Raw genomic sequence first — 18,651 nt, forward strand, 5'->3', positions numbered from 1 at the left:
GGAGGTGTGGAAAGTGCAGATAAGGCTGATGTCTATGTCTGAGTCTGGGACCTTGGGGGTAATGTGACATTAGTTCGCTCCCATTAGGTGTGGCTCTGGACTAGCAGCTTTTTTTCACAAAGGGTCTTTTTCTGCATTTGCTTTGTGGATATTTTTCTAGGGACTGCCTCCCTTCTCAGAGGCTTGCCTGGGAGGCGGTGGAGGCTCTTTGGACGGCCACGGGTGGTCTCCTGGTACACAAACATATTTGGCTTCTTTCCAGTTACCCTTTCCATTCTTTGCCTTAGGTGTCTGTCTAGACATATTTCCCGTTAGTTTTTGCTTTCTGTTGAATGCACAGCCCCATGGTGGCAGGATTCTGTTACCGTTGTTCGGAACCCTTGCTCCCGTCATACTCACTTTTGGACACTCCCTGCTTTTCAAAGGAAGGTCAGGTTGGGATAAGGCTAGAATGCCCCTGCTTCACTAGCATCATCATCTTTACTGAACCAAAGGCCATGTAAACCTTAGTTTTATGTACGTTGTCGACATGAACGCCTGTTGAAGCAGTATCTCTGACCCCTTGTCATTTGTCCAGACTTCTTAGGTGTCCTGAGCATGTTTGCACATACGGGACATCTTCCATTGGTCTCAGTTCTTCATCTAAATATAGCATTACTAGATCATGATTGTCCGTATGTCTCGAGCCTTCATTATTACTGTTATTTTTAAGGTGAAGTAGGCTAGCTTGGTTTATTTTAAGAAGTCTTGAGACTTTGGAGATGGTGCCAAGGGAGATAACTGCTCTCCCACAAAGAAGGGTTTGCTTTCCATGTCTGAGCAGGGTCTTGGCTAAAGAATGTTAATTCCCTCCTACCCCCCGCTTTCTTTGTAAGGTTATTATGGTGGTGTGTTAGCAAATGGATTGGACTTGTATGAAAACATTGTCTCTGTTCGATGTCTCTTTCTCTGTATTCGTTCATTTGGTTATTGCTGTAGTTGTGCCCAGTGCTGAGTAATTTACATCTTCAGTGAGTGATTGCAGTCCTGGGTGGCTCTGGCAGAGAGTGGGGAGGGCAGAGGAGTTGTGTGCAGAAAGTCAGAGCAAGCTAGGGAAAGCTTCATAGACATAGAGCTTTGCAGCCCCTCAGAGATGAGGTGGGGTGGGTGTTCAGACCCAAGTCTGGTGTGGGAATGGAGTGACCTTTGCATTTGGATTTTAGATTGTGGTGAAGAACGTAGAAGGGGGTGAGGCTGGAGAAGGTGACTTGGCCTGCTGACTGAAATACCCCGCAGACACTGAGAAGCCAGTGTCCATAGTCTCTCGTAAATAACTTTTCCCTTTTTTGGTCTCAAAAGCAGTATGTACTCTTTAATGTGGAAAATGTTGGGAAAAAGGAGATAAAAAAAGAAAAACATCTGTAGACCTACCACCCCAGCACAGGCTAAGTTATTTTGGTGTCCGGTCATCTCTGAAATAACTGTTTGCCATCTAACCATGGTGAAAAATGGAACTAGGTGATATGTTGATGGAAAAAAATAAGATTGTTAAAGATAAGGGAAGACTGGCAGTATTAGCCCACCAGTTTTTGGAATCTGTCTGGTTAGCTTGTCCATGGTGGCCTGTGAAAAGCAGGATCAGAAGCTAAAGATCACAAATAAGATTTTTTTTGTCAGCATTACATGTGTGAATTTTAAACAGATTGTTGGATTGGTGGCTCATATCCATTGGCTCATTCAACTTGATCACTGGTCTCAACCCCTGTAGCTTTTCCAGAATTACTGCCTTCACCACGAATTGCTATGAGTTTTCCTAATTCAAAGTTGGGACTTTTTCAGCATTTTTACTTTCTAACCAAGACATTCATGGAATGGATAAATGGACTGACAGGCCTTTTCTGTGTCTTTTGATGCTTTCTGGAATCAATGTATTGACCACTTCTTTCAAGTCCTTTGCAGATCTTGGGGCTGTGATTTCTATCATCGTTTTCCAAATTTAGCAGACCTGTTGGTGATGAGCATAAGAGGACTTCTGAATCTGATTGTTGCCTTTTTTTTTTAGCAAAACCAATACAAAATAGACAAAGTAAATAACCAATAGTCTTGAGTTGGGCATGCGCTTTGATCATGATCTGGTATGTTTTTTGACCGTGGAGCACATTTTGTCTTGGGTAAGACGCATGCCATGAAAATCAGGCAGTTTTTGTCTTGAATTTCCTCAGTAATTAGCCTGAATTTTCTAAGTGCACCTTCATCATTCTGCAGATGAACAAGGCTTCCTTTAGAAACGCAGCCCTTAGGGAATCGGATGTGAGTTTGTTTCCCGAGTCCCCGTGACTAGTGTTTTCCAGTGTTTCTTACATTGAGCGTAGCTGGTGCTCTCAGATCACACCAGTCTGTCTTGGGAAATGAATCTGCTGCTTTCTTCGCTCCCTTTTTGCTGCTTAAGGCACTGGTTCTTCCCAACCACCATGGTACTACCCAGGGAGCCAAAAGGCAGGATTCTTAGTTCTTTTTTTCCCTTCCTCCTTCTCTTGATTATAGAGCCTTGCCTATGGTTCCTTTTAGAATATTTTCTGCATATAAATTTTTTATAGCACTCAACATTGTGTTGTATCTGCAGATCTGCAGCCAGCCTACTTTTACTTAATTAACAGGATATTGCAAAGATCGAGAGTGTTGTCTATTCATAGCAACCTAACCCCTACCGAGAGGAGTCCCTGATCTTCAGTACCAGAGAACTCTGTGTCGTCTCTTAGGAGCATGCTATGGGAGCTGTCCATGCGGGAAGTCAGTCTGTTTGCAGGGGTCTGTGTGTAGTTTAGAACACCTGCCCTTACAACTTCTGTTGGGCCCATATTGAAAACCACTGTTTCTTTTCTCTTAACATCTAATTTTCATGGTTTTCCAGATGGCAATAAAACAGGTCTCCTCTCCTACCTCAGTCTTAATTGCTTTGGAAAGTAAGTGCCCTTCCCCCACATAACTTTTATTTTAATACCTAGACACGTGTTCTCATCTGATGCCATATTTCCCAAAGATTTCCTAAGTACAGTAATGGACAAAGCCCCTCACATTCGTGATTCTCTGCCCCTGTCACTGTTGAGCGTGCGGTGTCGCAGTAAACGTGTTAGCGCAGCTTCATCCTTCTTCTAAGATTTAGTGGAAGCGATGGAATGTTTTTGGCAGCATACACCATCTTCTAAATCTAAAATTATTTATTTAGGATAGAGTCCTAGAAGTGGAATTTACTGGTTTTAACAAGCTTGGGTGTTCTTACGGCTTTTGCTACATACTGCCAAATTGCCACCAAGTTTTCCACATTCGTCGGCAGGATAGGAGAGGTCTAGAGAGGGAGCCTCCAGGCAGGAAGACACTTAGGAGCCCCCCCAGAGAAGCCCCAGGAGGAGAGGATAGCTCCGAACCCAGCCACGGGCAGGAGGGACAGGGGGCCCCCAGTGTTGAGAGGCTGGGAGCCACACCCCTGGCCCTGGCTGGTGGAGGAGGATCCAGAGAAGAAGGCACGAGCTGGTGCAACACACAGGCTGTGGCTCAGCTGGCAGGATGGCACGCGTTTTGCTGGGACGAGGCCATACTGGCTGACCCTCCCCGGGGACTAGGGGGGAAGCAGGAGGGCGATTCCTGAGCCTCTCTTCTGAAGACTGTGGCATGGCTTGCAGGCGGGAAGGTGGCCTCCTGTGGGCTGCTGGCCCGTGCCGGCTTGTAGGAGCAAGTGCAGGTCCTTGAAATCTTGGGACTCTCTGTCTCTTGTCCAGCCAGGAGCCTGCTCCGCAGCCCTCGGAGCTCTGGGGACATGAGCATAGGCTCATGGTGAGAGGCTGTCGGCAAAGGCCACCGTCGGTCTGGTGTTTGGATTATGGTTTGTAAGTGGCTGTGGGGTGCTTGGGGGTCGAGAGGTTGTCCGTCAGGGGTCCGGGGGGCTGAGGCCCTGTGGGTGCCAAGCAGCAGGCTTTGCATAGAGCAGCCGTTCTCGGGAAGTCCCGGAGGGCCTGAGCAGGCAGCCAGAAAGGGGGGTGGGGTGGGATGCTTTTGTGGGAAGAACTGTTGGGAGCTGTTGGCACACGAGGCTGCGCGTTCCCCTGTTCGCGTATCCCTCGCTCCCTGTCACTGTGCACCTGCTCCTGTCCTCCTGCTGCCGCTGGCAGCGCAGCGCCGCTCACCTGCCGAGCAGCCTGCCTCCTCCTGGGCGCAGGGACTCTGGGATCTGTCACGTTTGTACTGACTTTAAAAGTAATACATTCCTATTGAGCTAAAGCAGAGTCCAGGGAGGGAGCATGGGCAGAGGACTCCTGATGCTGGTTCTGGAGTCTGATCCCTTTTGTGCAAAGAATTCAGAACAAGACTTGCTGACAGGCCTGTTTTCACCAAGAAGAGAAGCAGCAGAGCATGTGGTGGTGCCGACCCCGCCGGCTGCTGGCCAGGGAGATCGCAGCGAGGGTCTGTTCCGCTCCCTAGGGCTGTGAGAACACAGCAGGTTTTGAAGGTTGGGATGTCGGGGTCCTGCCGTGACCTGAACCATGTCTCAGCCTTTCATTTCTTTGCTGTAGAGGGAGGGATCGAGTAGGTTCTGACTTTCCATGGGTTTCCCGTGCCCAGTGACCAGGGCAGAAAGGCTGTGCGAGGCGGGCTTCGTGTGGATCCCGATTCAGTAAACCGACCGTGACAGTACTTTCTTCAAGAGTTGAGGAAATTTAACTATTACAGCATATTAAGTTATTATTAATTTTTAAACTGTTCCTAATTTTAGGTCTTGATCGGTAGTATAGAACCCTTGCTGACAAGCTGAGGTCGTCAGGGGAGAATGTCAGGATATCTTTGACTTTTAAATACACTGTGGCAAACAGTAGACAAAGTCCATATGGCAGATTGTTCATAATCATTAACTTCATGTTAGTTCTGTGAATATTCTCCTCTATTAAGATTCTGGTATTATTCTCTACTTCTGTGTGTGTGCGAACGTTTCTGGAAGACACCCGTTCTGAGTTCGGGGCCCTCTGTGAGGCACCCTGCTCAACCTCCCCGGTATTATTTCCATTTTGCCGTTGAGGAAACTAGGCTCACAAGTTAGATTTTTTATTGTTAAGATTTTATTTACTTACTGATTTTAGAGCACGCGTGAGAGAGCATGGGTCAGAGGAGGGGCGGAGGGAGAGGGAGCGGGAGGCCGTCCCCATGCCAGGCCTGCCGCGGGGCTCGATCTCACGACCCTGAGAGCACTGCCTGGGCTGAAACCAGGAGTCAGACCCCAATTGACGGAGCTACCCAGGCGTCCCGGTGAGATACTGTCTCCTGTCGTAAGACTTTGGTTGTGGAGCTGGCATTTAAACCCAAGTCTCTGAGGCTCTTAGCCTCACAGCTGTGCGTGGTTGTAAGCAGGTTTAATGGGGTGAGTTGCAAACACCCCTCTGTTCCAGACGTGCCCGCTCTGCTCACTTCTGGCGAACTGTCTCGTCACTCCAGGGATCTGAGTCACCGTGGAGTGCCTCATACTCCAGCAGTAAACGGAAGATGAATGATTGTAAAAGCCGCCTTCAGTGCAGAACTAGAAGGTGGTCTGTGTATTCCGTTTTCTGCTGTGTGTCGCCTGTTTTGAAATTATACCAAAGGCTTATCTTTTTTGTTTTTGCTCAAAAATAATTATCTTTTTCAAAACCTTAGAAGTATGTTGAGATGTATTTCTTTTTTTTCCTAAGAAGCCTATTTACTCGAGCTTATTCCTTTTGGTATCTCTAAAAATGCTTTGTTGTTGCAGGCAGACATCTGGTCCCTGGGCATAACAGCCATCGAGCTTGCGAAGGGGGAGCCCCCTCACTCGGAGCTGCACCCCATGAAGGTTTTATTCCTCATTCCAAAGAACAATCCCCCGACGCTGGAAGGGAACTACAGCAAACCCCTCAAGGAGTTTGTTGAAGCCTGTTTGAATAAGGAGCCAAGCTTTGTGAGTTGCTCAAGCTCGGGGTGGGCCCCTCTTTCTGTGTGGCCAAACTTGGTCTAGAGCCATCTTACTGGAATTTCCTTAATCACTCTTGCTGTAGTCACCATCGTCTTTATGACCGCGTTCTCTTTTTTCTTCTTCTTTTCTAAATGGATGCGATTGATTTGAGTTGCAAATTTTTTTTTTTTTAAGATTTTATTTATTTAGGGTAGAGAGAGTGTTTGCACAAGTGGGGGGTGTGTGTGGCTGGGGGCAAAGGGAGAGGGAGAAGCAGATTCTGTACTGAGCGAGGACCCTGACTTGGGGCTTCATCCCAGGACCCTGAGCTCATGACCTGAGCCGAAGGCAGAGGCTTTAACCCACTGAGCCACCCAGGCACTCTGCAAATGTTTTTATTATTTATCTTTTAATAAACAGAAATCTACTTATTTTCTTTCAGATTTCCTAGCATTTCGTACCTCATTGAGCCTGAAGACTGTGCTCCTTAATATTATATGTGGGATCATAAATTTTTAATGTGTATAGTAAAAGGTCAGGCTATTTTTAGCCGTTTTTAGTAATCGCAAAGTCTGGCCAGAAAAATAATGGCTAAATGTGTCTTTAAAGTACATGTTTTCAATTTCTTCTTGGCATGTGGTAGGAAAGAAACGATAAATTACGAAGTACGCATGTACCACCCACCTTCCCCCTACCCCTTCCTTTTTTACTTTTGTTTGTGTGTAATTGACTGGCAGAGCCCTGTGGCCAGACGAATTCTCTCCTGTATAGCCTTAGCTGAATTCTCTCCTGAATTAGGATGCATCTCTGAAAGTTATCTTTGTATTTTGGTGTTACGTATAGGACCATGTGTCTTGGTTTGTTTCTGAGTCTTCTAGCAGTGTTGGCTGAAGGCCAAGCTAAATCTACCCCCCCCCTTTTTTAAAAGATTTTTTTTTTTTTTAAAGATTTTATTTATTTGTTTGACAGAATGATAGAGCACAAGTAAACAGAGCAGCAGGGAGAAGCAGACTCTCTGCTAAGCAGGAGGCTGATGCAAGGCTCGATCCCAGGACCCTAGAATCATGACCTGAGCCGAAGGCGGATGCTTAACCAACTGAGCCACCCAGGCGCCCCTTTAAAGATTTTATCTGTTTATTTGACAGAGGGAGATCAGAAGTAGGTGGAGAGTCAGGCAGGGGTGGGGGAAAGCAGGCTCTCTGCTAAGCAGAGAGCCAGACTCGGGGCTCGATCCCAGGCCCCTGAGACCATGACCTGAGCTGAAGGCAGCGGTTTAACCCACTGAGCCAGCCTGGCGTCCCTGAATCCCCTTCTTAACTCTTATCTAAGAATGGGTGACTAATTTTACAAGAACACCATGGTTTTCTAGTATGCTCGTTTTGGTAAAGGAATGAAATGGGGGATGCAGCATTTTCTTCGAAGCCCCGGGGAACGTAGCCTGAGATCGCCTGGTGGGCTTCATTAATGCATCAGGCGGGGGGTGGGTCGCTGCTCCATCTGTCCACGGCGCTCTGGACGGTCTGGCATGATGTGAGTCCCTAGCCACAGTGCGGAGGCTAGGAAGCACCCAAGAAGATACACCCCCACACGTGTGCTCATCTTTCCATTAAAAATGGATTTCTAGTGTCTGCATACTTGCCCAGAGCACACATATCCACCTCTACCCTGCCCGAAGCACACTGAGGAAGAGGATGAGAAGCTGAGAGTGTGAGCACTTTGGAGACGCTGGGAGTTTCCCAGGGAGTGAGACGGCACCTGAGGTGACCCAGGTTTCCTGTGGGCTTGAATTTGAGCCACACGACTGGCTGTTGTGAATCAGGCTTTAGTAAGTGGGACCTGAGTCTCACTGGCCGTGTTCCCCCCTCCGTCTGCTCTCGTTTGGGCTGTGCTTGGAAAGTGTGCTCCTTGCCATCTGATTTGCCATCCTTGAGGGGAAGGCAGTTGCCGACTTCAGAATGTGCTGTGTGGTTTTGGCCATTCAGAGCCCAGGATCTGGACGAGGTTCTCACCCCAACCCCAGGGCGAGAGACAGACGGGGGAGGCCAGCACTTGTACGTGGTGAGTGAGGGCACCCGGTACTCTTTCGGCGTCAGAGAAAAGGGTATATCTTGGTTCCTTTCTAGTTTCCTTGCGATGTACCCCCGTTACCATCTATCCACTATTTTGGGGAGGTGGAGCCAAATACTAACACAGAAAGTTAACAAGGTAGCACGGAGCATATGTTTTCTCTCTTGTCAGCATCTGTATGTAAGTATGTGTGTGCGAATGTAAAACAAAATATTTTATAAAAACTGGGAGGTATATTCTAGCTGTCCTAAATGATCTCTGGAGTTCTCTGACATGTTTTCCGTGTCAGTGCGTCTTCCTAGGGAAAGGCTTTTTGCTTTCGCTGGGTGGTTCCCCGTGGCATGTCATGGACCACGTCAGACACTAACCGCCATGTCCACACTGCACGTGGATTCCCACCCGTGGGTGCTGGACCACTGCTGTTGGAATCCTGGCTTTTGTCAGGGAAACAGACCTGGAAGCAGAACTCGATCTTTACATTTTAGTGTGGGTGTGTGACTCTTTGAGGCAGAAGTCTGTCTTTTGGGGTCGAGTCAGAACACAGGGAACTTCATCTCCTGCTTCCTGTTCTGTCTGGCGGCTTTTTTTCCAGAGACCCACCGCGAAGGAGTTACTGAAGCACAAGTTTATAATACGCAACGCAAAGAAAACCTCCTACCTGACCGAGCTCATCGACAGGTACAAGAGATGGAAGGCCGAGCAGAGCCACGAGGACTCGGGCTCCGAAGACTCAGACACGTGAGTCCCCTCCACGTGGGCGTGCGGGGCGCGTGACCTGGGTTGGGGGTCTCCCATGGGAGCCCTGTGAACGGGTCATGTTTGGGTTTGTTCTTCTCTCTCATCTGGGGTGGGATTTTCTGTTGTTATTTGTGGATTTCTTTGTTAATTTTTTTTAGATACACCAGGTTGATGGTGATCTTTGTGTCAGTATGGGACAATTTGGGGACCTTTTGGCCTCTTTCTGTTGCTAGTGGAGTTTCCAGGAAAAATCTCTGTGAAGGAACTAGGCCTGGTCTCCTTTTCCTTTTCTTTTTCCTGCCCATAAACTATCGGTCAGGTCAGGTGTGACTGCTTTACATGTATCGCTTTTTGACGATACAAATGTACGTCTTTGTGATTCCGTGTTGTGGTGTGGTCGATGCTAGGGCTTTAAAGCCGCATACCAGAAGTTCCTTGCTGAAAACTGGTGTCAGGTTACGCATTCTGGAAGTCTTTTAGCCAAAGAGATGGTTGAGGTCTGGGAGTTGCTTTGGTGTATATGTGTGTGTGTCGGGGGGCGCTGGGCCGCCCACTCCGGCAGGAACGAGGGCGTCACGAGTGGAAGTGGGCCCCGCTGTGGCACCTCTTCTGTTCTCCCTCATGCCTCGGCTACAAGTCCAAGTCGACCACCAGACCAGGTCCACGCACCAGGCTGGTTGAATCAGTTTCTGGGGGCGAGACCAAGCGTTTCAGGGTCACAGGAGCCAAGAGTGAGAACCGCTGGCTCAGGACGCGGAGAGATGAGGGTGGTAGCTGTGGGGACAGAAAGGTGGACCGGCGGCCCGAACGTGGCCGTGGCCTTGAGTGAGGGAAGTGGAGACCATCCAGACCTCGGCGTGTGGGTGGGTGTCGTGGTGACCAGAGAAGCAGCCGGGCGGGGCAGGGAGGAGGCCGGGGCACGGGAAGCTGAGTTTGGGGTGGGACATGTGTGAGGTGCTGGCAGGATGGTGTAGGGGCGCACTGAGGTGCGGGGTGCAGGTGAGGCGTGCCGGCTGCGGTCCGGGATTTAGTTACAACGCTGTGAATGGTCGTTGGAGCCGTGAGAGTGAACCGTGTCACCCACCCAGTGGGCCGACTGCTGGGAAACGCCAGTGTAGAGGACCGAACTGTGGGTGACCATGGCCGGGGCGATCTGGGGGCAGAGACTTCGGAGGGGAGCGGGGATGAGCAGGAACACGGACCCGGGGCTCCAGCAGGCGGAGGAGAGAGCAGGAGCCCCCTCGCGCAGTGTCGTGCGGGCGGTCGACGGCCTTGGTCAGGGCAGCTGCAGGGACAGGGTTGGTTTTGGGGTGAGGGAAGGTCAGAAGCAGAGGCAGTAAGTGTAGCTGACACAAAGTGTAGCTGACACAGCCAAGAAACGAGACTGCGGGCTGGCTGTGGCTGGAGGGGTCGTTGCGTTGCGGGAGCCAAAGGGATGCGTGTCGGGGTGTTGATGGGAAGGAGCCGAAGGGGAGAAAAGATGCCCTCTGAGAGCGGGACTGTCAGTGGAGCGCGGAGCGCAGGGTGGTCCTGCCGGGGAGCGGCCTCTCTGGGGTCCAGGAGGTGGGATGGCGGCTGTGGGTGCGGCCGGTGCCGTGGGAAGTCAGGGAGCGCCGTGGTGATGGTCTCTTTCCTCAGGGCCGGGTGGCAGGGCCCGGGAGGGGTGATGGGTGACGAGCGGGGTTGGGAGGTGTGGAATGTGGGGTGGCTAGCAGGGCTGCGGGGGGCCGGTCTCGGTGCAGGGATGTGCACTCGCTCATGGAGTTCCGGATTTCTCTCCAAAGGGAGACGGATACGGACAGCCAGGCCTCTGGAGGCAGCGACTCTGGGGACTGGATCTTCACTATCCGAGAGAAAGATCCAAAGAGTCTTGAAAATGGAGCTCTTCAGCCTTCGGACTTGGAAAGAAATAAGGTAACGCTGGCTCCTACCACAGTTCGTCCCCACTCACCTCTGCAGGCCTGCTCTGTGGGGGGCGGGGTGGGCTCCCTGGGGTAGCGTGCTGGGGGGTCTCGCTATTGGGGACCCATAAGGACCCAGAGAGTCAGATCCGAGAACCCGGCCTCTGGTCTGTACTGCAGGCTGCTTCCTGCTCTACAGAGCCTGCTGTGTCCCTGTCCCCGTCCCCCAGCCCCCTCCCCCGCCATCGGCCTTTCCTGAGGCTTGCACATAGTGGGGGGCGGGGGGAGGGCATCTCACCTGTGAAGTGACATTCAGACTCTGCACGGAACTCTGTTTTGTGTATTGGGGTTACTCAGAAAAGATACCAGAATTTTGGGATTAAGGTTTTTAGGATCTTAAAAATAAACATAGTGCTGTTGGTACTTAACATGGGACTTTATTTTCATTGGTTTTACGCCTCTTTAAGTTTATGAAGAACTGTGTTTTTGGAGTTGCTTTAAAGCACCGTGGTGTAGTTTCTGTCAGGCAGCGTGGACCAGCGGCTGTTCACAGCTGTCCCCTGGTGATCCTACAAGTCTTGCTGTGCTGGGCAGATGGGAGTCATTACAGAGATTGCAAAAGTAGAAAATGGGCCCCTGTCCTGTGATAGTCACTTGCACCAGCCAGCTTTGATCTCATTTCCATTTCCGGAGTGTCGGTAGTCAAGTCCTGCTGCATAGACCGCGCAGGGGTGCGATTCGGTGTCACCGGCCTCTGCACGAGGGCCACTCCTGGGACCTCTCGGGCCTTTGCACCTAGAGTCCAGATGCCGGTTGGCCCAGCTGCATGAGTCTGGCACATCGCCGCAAAGAAACATTGACATTTAGTGAAAGAGCGAGACACTCCCATTTAGCTATCACAGCAAGTGCCTCGACTCCTGGGTTGTGAGTTTGAGTCCCACTCTACGTGTGGAGACTACTGAAGAAAATAAAATCTTAAAAATAAAAGCACAGCAAATAGCGTTTCAGACTGTATGCTGGCTAGCTTGGTGCCTGTCTGAAGTTTCTGCGCTATTGAATGTGAATGTTAACTACTTACTTCTCATCACCTTTTTTTCTTCCCTAAGATGAAAGACATCCCAAAGAGGCCTTTCTCTCAGTGTTTATCTACAATTATTTCTCCTCTCTTTGCAGAGGTAAGATACCCCGTTGACGTGTGGGGGGTGGGGGGTGGCGCGTGACAGGGACGTAGTGGGCTGCAGGGTCCTCTTTCTGGGACGTGTCGCCAATCGAATTCGGGAGGTTAGAGCCAGTGGGCACCAGTAGGTGGGGAGTCGGCATTGTGGTCCCGTGAGGCCGCTGGGGTTGGCACTGGCTTCCCGGTGCCCCTCCTGCTCTCCTGGGCAACGGCTGCTGCCCGGTCCTCCTGGGAAAGGTCACTGTCGCCTCCTTGAGTGTGCTGGCCCCGCATGGCTCCGGGAGTCACCAGGGTGAATTTGAGCTTCTGTCGCACTGCTCTCCACAAAATCTGTTCGGTGTGGCCTGACGGCTTTGCATCACACAAATTGATGGCGATGCGGAAGTGTAGAATTTGATTTTAAAGGAGATACCAGATTTCGCAGAGACCTCCTATGCCCTACCGTGCCCCCGTAGTTCACTGTAATCCCATAGAAGTCTCCTTACCTGTTGTTGGGCCCCCGGTTTGTTTCCCCGGTGGGGAGCCCGCCCTGCCTCCTGGAGGTACGGCATTGTGCAGTGTTTGCCAGAATAAAGTTTACGAGAATGAAGGTTATTCTTCATCTGGTTAGGAGGTGATTTGAAAAGAAGTTGGAGATACCCTTTCTGGTTTTTTTTTTGAGTCCCACAGGCTGCCTTTAAGGTAGTCCAGAATGAGCTACCCTGGTCCCATGCTGAGCCTGGGGTGTAGAGTTGAAACCACTGGACACGTGGGTTTGTGACGGCAAACTTGAGTGACACAGGGCAGCTGGAGGCCCTCTGTGTCACTCCCTGGCTCTGCCCTCGGCTGACGTTTCTGGGTGCCTGCGCTCCTCCTCTCCTGTCCATAAGACACCATCTCACTCTTCATTATGTTGTGTGGGAGGGCGGTCTGGGTTTTCAAGATGTTCCCTCGCTTTCCTGTTAGCCTGCCATGGGCGCTTCACTAGGATCAGTCTGGCCATTAGGGAAAATGATAAACGTATTTCTTACTTTGTTTGAAGCCAGGTATTTTCTACGGGGCATATGAAGAAACAGTGCCGAAATCATTACTTAGAATTGGTGAATTAGTCCTCACTGTAATATTGTTTAGATTTTTTTCAGCTAAGCTGAAGGTAAATTCACGGGTGTCTTGTCTAAGGTGTTTTTATCAGTATACATCATTTTATGGAATTCCAATAAAAATAACAAGGAATCATTATCCCCGTGTCTACAAGTGAGGCTGTCCCGATGTCGGAGTGTGCATGACGGCTGATAGAGCCCATCCGGCAGCAGCTTTGGGCAGGGGGACTTGTGTTGGGGGCGCAGGGCAGGGTGGGCTGGAGAGGGAGACCGTTGCAGGAAATGGGAGAAGGCAGAGAGGTTGGGCGCTCGCGACTTGTGAATACGGTTGTATTAGTTAAGTGATCAGGAGTCCTAGGTGGACACCGGCGGCCGCCTCCAGGTCTGCCGCAGTCTGTGGGGGGAGGAGCACAGGGAGAGCACGCTGGGCCATGGCCTCCCACACCAGGCCCTCCGAGTCCTCCATGTGTCCCTGCCACGGGGAGGAGGAACCAGCATGGTCAGGATGGGCCGACCAGGATGGGCTGATGCTGGCAGTGATGTGTTCATGGGAGTTTGCAAAGCCAAAGCCAAATGTGATCCATTTGTTAAAGGCGACATCAGGGAGGGGCTCCCACCGTGGGAGGCTCGTCGCGCCTGCTGCCTGTGACTGAACCTGAACGGCCCTCTTTGTCCTGCGTTGCTCCGGGAGGGGGACTTAGAGCCGGTGGTGGTGCTCGAGGACACTGCTGTGATTTCTTGTGAGGGGTGGGAGGCTCAACAGGGACACTGGATTCCCAGAATTTAGGCTGGGTGGGGGTGCTTGGTTGTAGGAAATAGAGTATTTTGACAGCACTGTGGACCAAAAAGGCTGTTTGCTGGAATAAAGGACCGACCTGTGGGAACCAGAGCTGAGCGGTGGGACAATGTATTTCTGGTGTCGACGAAGGTCCAAGTGGAAGAAGAGGGGCGGGTGTCCTGTCGGGTCTTGAAAATGTGCCCAGAAAGTTGTCTCTGCTCTTTCCTGGCGAAGGTGGCGATTTAGGTCTAATGAATGCCGTTTCCACATGCACTGTCCCCCCGAAAGACACTCACCAGAGGGAGTGCAGGCTGCCCACAGCCCAGCCCGAGCTCCGCCAGGACTCGTGTGCCTGGGGCGCAGTGGGCCTCCCGTCGCGTCCCTCCTTAGAGGAGGTTCCCCTTGATTCCTTCGCCTGTTCGGGTCATGCTCTTCTCGCTTGTGTGTCTGCAGCTGAAGGAGAAGAGCCAGGCGTGCGGAGGTAACATGGGGTCCATAGAGGAGCTGCGCGGGGCCATCTACCTGGCCGAGGAGGCCTGCCCCGGGATCTCGGACACCATGGTGGCCCAGCTCGTCCAGCGGCTGCAGAGGTAACTGCCCTAGCCCCGTGGGTCGGACCATGCCACGTGTGCCCCCTGCCTTTCCTGGTCTGTCCGAGGGACGCCTGGCAGTCCTAGGTCGCCTTGGGGCTTTGCTCCTGGTCTCCGGCTGTTTCCTTCCTGGCCACACGGTTGAGGCAGAATCAAGTCCGAGAAGACTTCAGTTCTGAGCTCTAGATGTCACTGTGAAGGAATGACGGGGTCTGGGGTGCCCAGGGGAGGACCACAGACCATGCGCTTGGAGCGCTTTCGTGGGAACACCCAGTGACCTTGTGACCCTATCCGCTCCTAGCGATGCTGCCTGTCTGCTGGGGGCGGCGTATCTTCCTTCTCCGGGTGCTTTTCTCCTCTCCCAGGGTTTAGGGACTTAGGACACGGGCACCTTCTCCTGAGCTTATGCCCGTGCTCACGTCTGCCTTGCTCCTGGGAGCCTTGTCGGGACAGCTGCGCGCTCCCTGCCCTGCCGGGGGCTCTGGCCTGAGGGGGCAGCAGCAGAGGGGGGCAGCGATCGGGCTCCCCCCACCCAGTCTCAGGCTTGTTCTAGGAGTTCCCTGGTGGAGGCCACTCCCACGGCCACCCCCACGTAAGGGCAGTCCTTTGGGGTTGCTGCGGAGTGGAGGTGAGCTGTGACTCGAGCTCTACTCCACACCCCAAACCGTCACTCCCCGGAAAGCTGGCTGGGTCATTGCTTTGAAATTCCCCTTCCGGGGGAGTTGTCCAGTGTCTGCCAGAGGGCAGCCGAGCCTTGATGAGAGTAGAGCGTTTCAGGTCTTTCCAGAGACACTGACTTGACAATGTGTAAAGAAGTTAGGGGCGTGTTGGGTTGCTTTTGCTTCTTGGCAGTGATGATCCAAGGGGCTGCCCTCTGGCCCGTGAAGCGTCCTGATAAAGTGGGATGTGGGGGCACAACCTAGTCGCAGCACCGCACGCGGTTCACGCTCCTCTGCCCCGGCTGCGGTGTAGACGCCATCCCCGCACGCCGACCCGCCCTTCTGTGCCGGCAGCACGGTAGGGCCTGTTTACCGGCCGCCTTGATATCTGAGGCGAGCGAAGGAGTCCGCTGTAGTCTTTGGGTTCATCCGCTCCCCGCTGTCGGTACTCACGACTTCCAGGCATAAAGGAAAACAGAAGTCAGGACGGCGGGACACACACAGTCGGGACAAGCTTGTCGTACCCCTCGGGGGTGTGTGCGGGGACGTCCCTAACGTTAGTGTGTCCGTGACTCTTTCATCTGGGCTGGCATCCTTGTTACCGCACAGGCTTCCCCACGACCGAGGAATGACTTAATGGTCCATTTTTCTCCCTTCCCGAAGTGGCTCGGGGGCTGGTGCATGTGTTTTGCTGGTACGGGAGCCTGCGAGTGTCCCAGCGCTCAACGAGGAGCCCGCCGCGCTGGGAGGGTCCTTTCTGGTTTGCTTTTCTGCTTGTGAAGGGCCACTCTCGGGACTGATGGTTTCCACCCTGTCCCGAGTTGCCTGAACTGGTCAAGGGACACACGTACCTGACTTGATTTCCCCTCTGCTTCCCGGCCCTTGGGCGGCCAACACAGCTGGTCCGGCCCCGCGCTGCCCGGCAGCCGGTGTGAGCCACACTACACGGTCCAGGGCTCTCTGGTCACCTCCTGAGGAATAGTAAAGAAGGTGCCAGTGAAGTTAGTGTCGTGATAGCTCTTGAACCCACTGCATCCCAGGTCTTTCCCCGACGTGTCATCAGTGAGGGGTTGTTTCCCGCGCAGTTTGGCATCTTTGCGGACCGGCATGTTTCACACTCAGCGGCACATCTCGGCGTGAACCCGCCATGGTTGGTTGTGACCTCGGCAGCCGCCGGCTCAGTCCCACCCACCACGGCCCACGTCACGCGGGGGCGTGTACTTTGCTGTGATGCATTAGGAAACGCCGAGTCCACAGTCCTTCTCGTCCCCACGCCGTCTGTCTCTCCCGCTCTGCTCTGTGCCGTGCAGACTCTGCAGCCAGCGGTGACGCGCTCCAGGGCTTCGGGGGTCCTCCGCAGGTCCCTGCAGCTGGAGCTCTTCTGTGTGTGCCCCACCCAGATGGCCCAGACCACGGTGGCCACAGCTGCTGCTTCGTGCCCGTTTTGCTCCGAACGGCATCGCTCTGGTGGATCAGTCACCTTGGGGAAGAATGAACCGACTTTGCCTAAAGCGTTTCAAAGACATGTATCGTAATTTGAATTATCGTGTGGACCCTTCTGTGTGGCATCAAGTCCTCCCGTGGCGCAGGCAGTTCTCCTTCTGGAAGGAGGCTCTGAGATCTGTGGCTACGGCCTGCTTTCCCACAGGGTCCTACGTGATCCTTTGTTCTCCGGGAGACGGCCCAGTATTGTAGACGCCGCAAGAGCGGCTCTCGGCCAGAATGGTTGAGAGCACTTCCGATAAGTGTGTCCTCTGCCCTCGCCTGTGAATGGGGGTCAGTGTTGAGGTCAGGTTGGGCCTTGCAGACACCCCCCCTTTCTGTATTCCAGAGCGAGACAGTACCCCGCAATTATCAGAAGCCGAAGAAGGCGCCCATGACCCCACTCAGCCTGGTCACGCCTCCCGGTGGTGCTGGGTCACGGGGTCCGTTGTGTGTAAACCATAGACGCCAAGGTCATGACCTGAGCCAAAATCAGGAGTCGGACGCTTAGCCGACTGTGCCTGCAGACCCCCTATAATTACAATTTTTAACTGTTTTTTCAGTTTGCTGAATTTACTTAACCCTTTCTTTGCTCTTGGACATCGGAGTTGTTGCCTAATCTTTCCAATGACAGAAAGCCCTAAGAGACCTCCTTGTGCAAATACAATGCTCCTTCTCTGGACAGTCCAGGGACAGCTCCAGGAAGTGGATTACGTGTGCGAGCAGCAGTATTCTTGTGGCCTGGAGAGGCCTCCTGTGGCCATGCCCCAGCCAGCCGTGTGTGCGCCCTAGGGGTCGCGCGTGTCAGCGGGTGCTGCCCACTGGGCAGTGTTAGAAGTGCACTGTAAGCACAACTGTCCCATCTTTTTTTTCCTCCCAGGAGACCAACCGCGCTCTGGCTTGCTACATTCTTCCTGTTTTTCCACTATCTAACCGACGAAAAGTGGGGTCAGAATCATGACTTTCTTAGTTCTTATGAATTCTTTATATAATAATGAACCCATTGATGTTTGCGCCTCTAGATTTCTTTTATGACTTGAGATTGCCTAGTAAACTGGGATTTCGGTGCTGGTTTGACTTTTTGCACGGGGGTTACAAAAATGACACACATTCACTTAAATTTCTCTTGTTTTTCTTTCCCTAGATACTCTCTAAGTGGTGGAGGAACTTCAACCCACTGAAATTCCTTTGGCATTTGGGGTTTCTTTTCTTCTTCTTCCTCCTCCTCCGAAAACGTCCACGAGAGCCTTTGCTGACCCCGCTGCTGCGGTGTGACATCCGGGGGCCCCCCACCCCCGACCCCGGCCGCGGGTGCCCACCATCCTGGGGCGCACGGCCCCCCCCCCCCCTCGCCGGCTTCCGCCCGACGGACTCGTCCTGTGGGCTGGGGAGGGTCGGCTCCTGCAAGCGATCATTTTATTTTCTCGTTCGTGTTTTTTAATTTTAGCCATCGTGCACATATCAAGGAAAGTGTCTTTAAAAACAAAAACAAACCCTGAAATGTATATTTGGGATCCTGACAAGGCAATTGAGGACATGAAATCTCAGGTACCCTGCTTTAAGTGGGTGACTCCCCCCGCCGCGGGAGACGGAGTATCGCTCTGGTGGGTCAGTGTACAGATTTGTATATAGTGTCATTTTTACGGAAACCCTTTTGGCGTGCATAAGGAATCACTGTGTACAAATTGGCCAAGTGCTTCTGTAGATAATGTCAGTGGAGTAAATATTTGACAGGCCATAACTCGAGTCTATTGCCTTGCCTTTATTACATGTAAATTTTGAATTCTGTGATCAGTGATTTGGGTTTTATTTTGTATTTGCAGGGTTTGCCATTAATACCACTTCCTGCCCCCCTCACGGAACACTCCTCTTTGTACCTCCGCAAATGCAGATCCCCTCTTGTTTGCCCGACGGCCCTTTTGGTACACACACAGGTTGATTTCCTTCCATTTGATGGTACTATTTCTTAGCGTTTTAAATTGGAACATATCTTGCCTCATGAAGCTTTAAATTATTATTTTAAGTTTCTCCCCGATGAAGTGCTCTCGTCTTCACGTTTGTTTGAAATCGTCCCACGGCAGGCCCCGCGCCAGCTCTCCTGTCCTTCCCAGTAGGATTTTCTGTCGCGCCTTGTAGTGGAATCCGCATATCATCTTGCCCACCTAAAAATGTCTGAATGCTTACACGAATAAATTTTATAACACACTTATTTTGCACATTTTTCCTTGAAACGTGACTCTTCAGAGGG

The 18,651-nt window shown here is 52.0% G+C and overlaps 1 protein-coding gene and 1 pseudogene across 5 annotated transcripts in view; one reads left to right on the forward strand and one right to left on the reverse strand.

Annotated features, from left to right (window-relative positions):
- The window catches only part of STK24 (serine/threonine kinase 24), a 112,915-nt gene extending 94,303 nt beyond the window's left edge, over window positions 1-18,612 (forward strand). For 4 of the 5 annotated variants that reach the window (XM_004746116.3, XM_004746112.3, XM_004746114.3 and 1 more), the window contains exons 6-11: window positions 5,753-5,938; window positions 8,592-8,737; window positions 10,522-10,651; window positions 11,745-11,813; window positions 14,126-14,262; window positions 17,548-18,612. In XM_004746116.3, the coding sequence (XP_004746173.1) occupies window positions 5,753-5,938; window positions 8,592-8,737; window positions 10,522-10,651; window positions 11,745-11,813; window positions 14,126-14,262; window positions 17,548-17,584 (705 nt within the window). In that variant the 3' untranslated portion in view covers window positions 17,585-18,612. The remainder of the gene's footprint in view (window positions 1-5,752; window positions 5,939-8,591; window positions 8,738-10,521; window positions 10,652-11,744; window positions 11,814-14,125; window positions 14,263-17,547) is intronic. The other variant, XM_045081390.1, reaches the window with a different exon arrangement.
- LOC106005208 lies at window positions 1,555-2,762 on the reverse strand (annotated as a pseudogene).
- Window positions 18,613-18,651: the final 39 nt, after the last annotated feature.

This window comes from Mustela putorius, unplaced genomic scaffold (genome assembly GCF_011764305.1).
Source record: "Mustela putorius furo isolate JIRA1106 unplaced genomic scaffold, ASM1176430v1.1 tig00000551_pilon_pilon_pilon, whole genome shotgun sequence".
Lineage (NCBI taxonomy): Eukaryota > Metazoa > Chordata > Mammalia > Carnivora > Mustelidae > Mustela > Mustela putorius.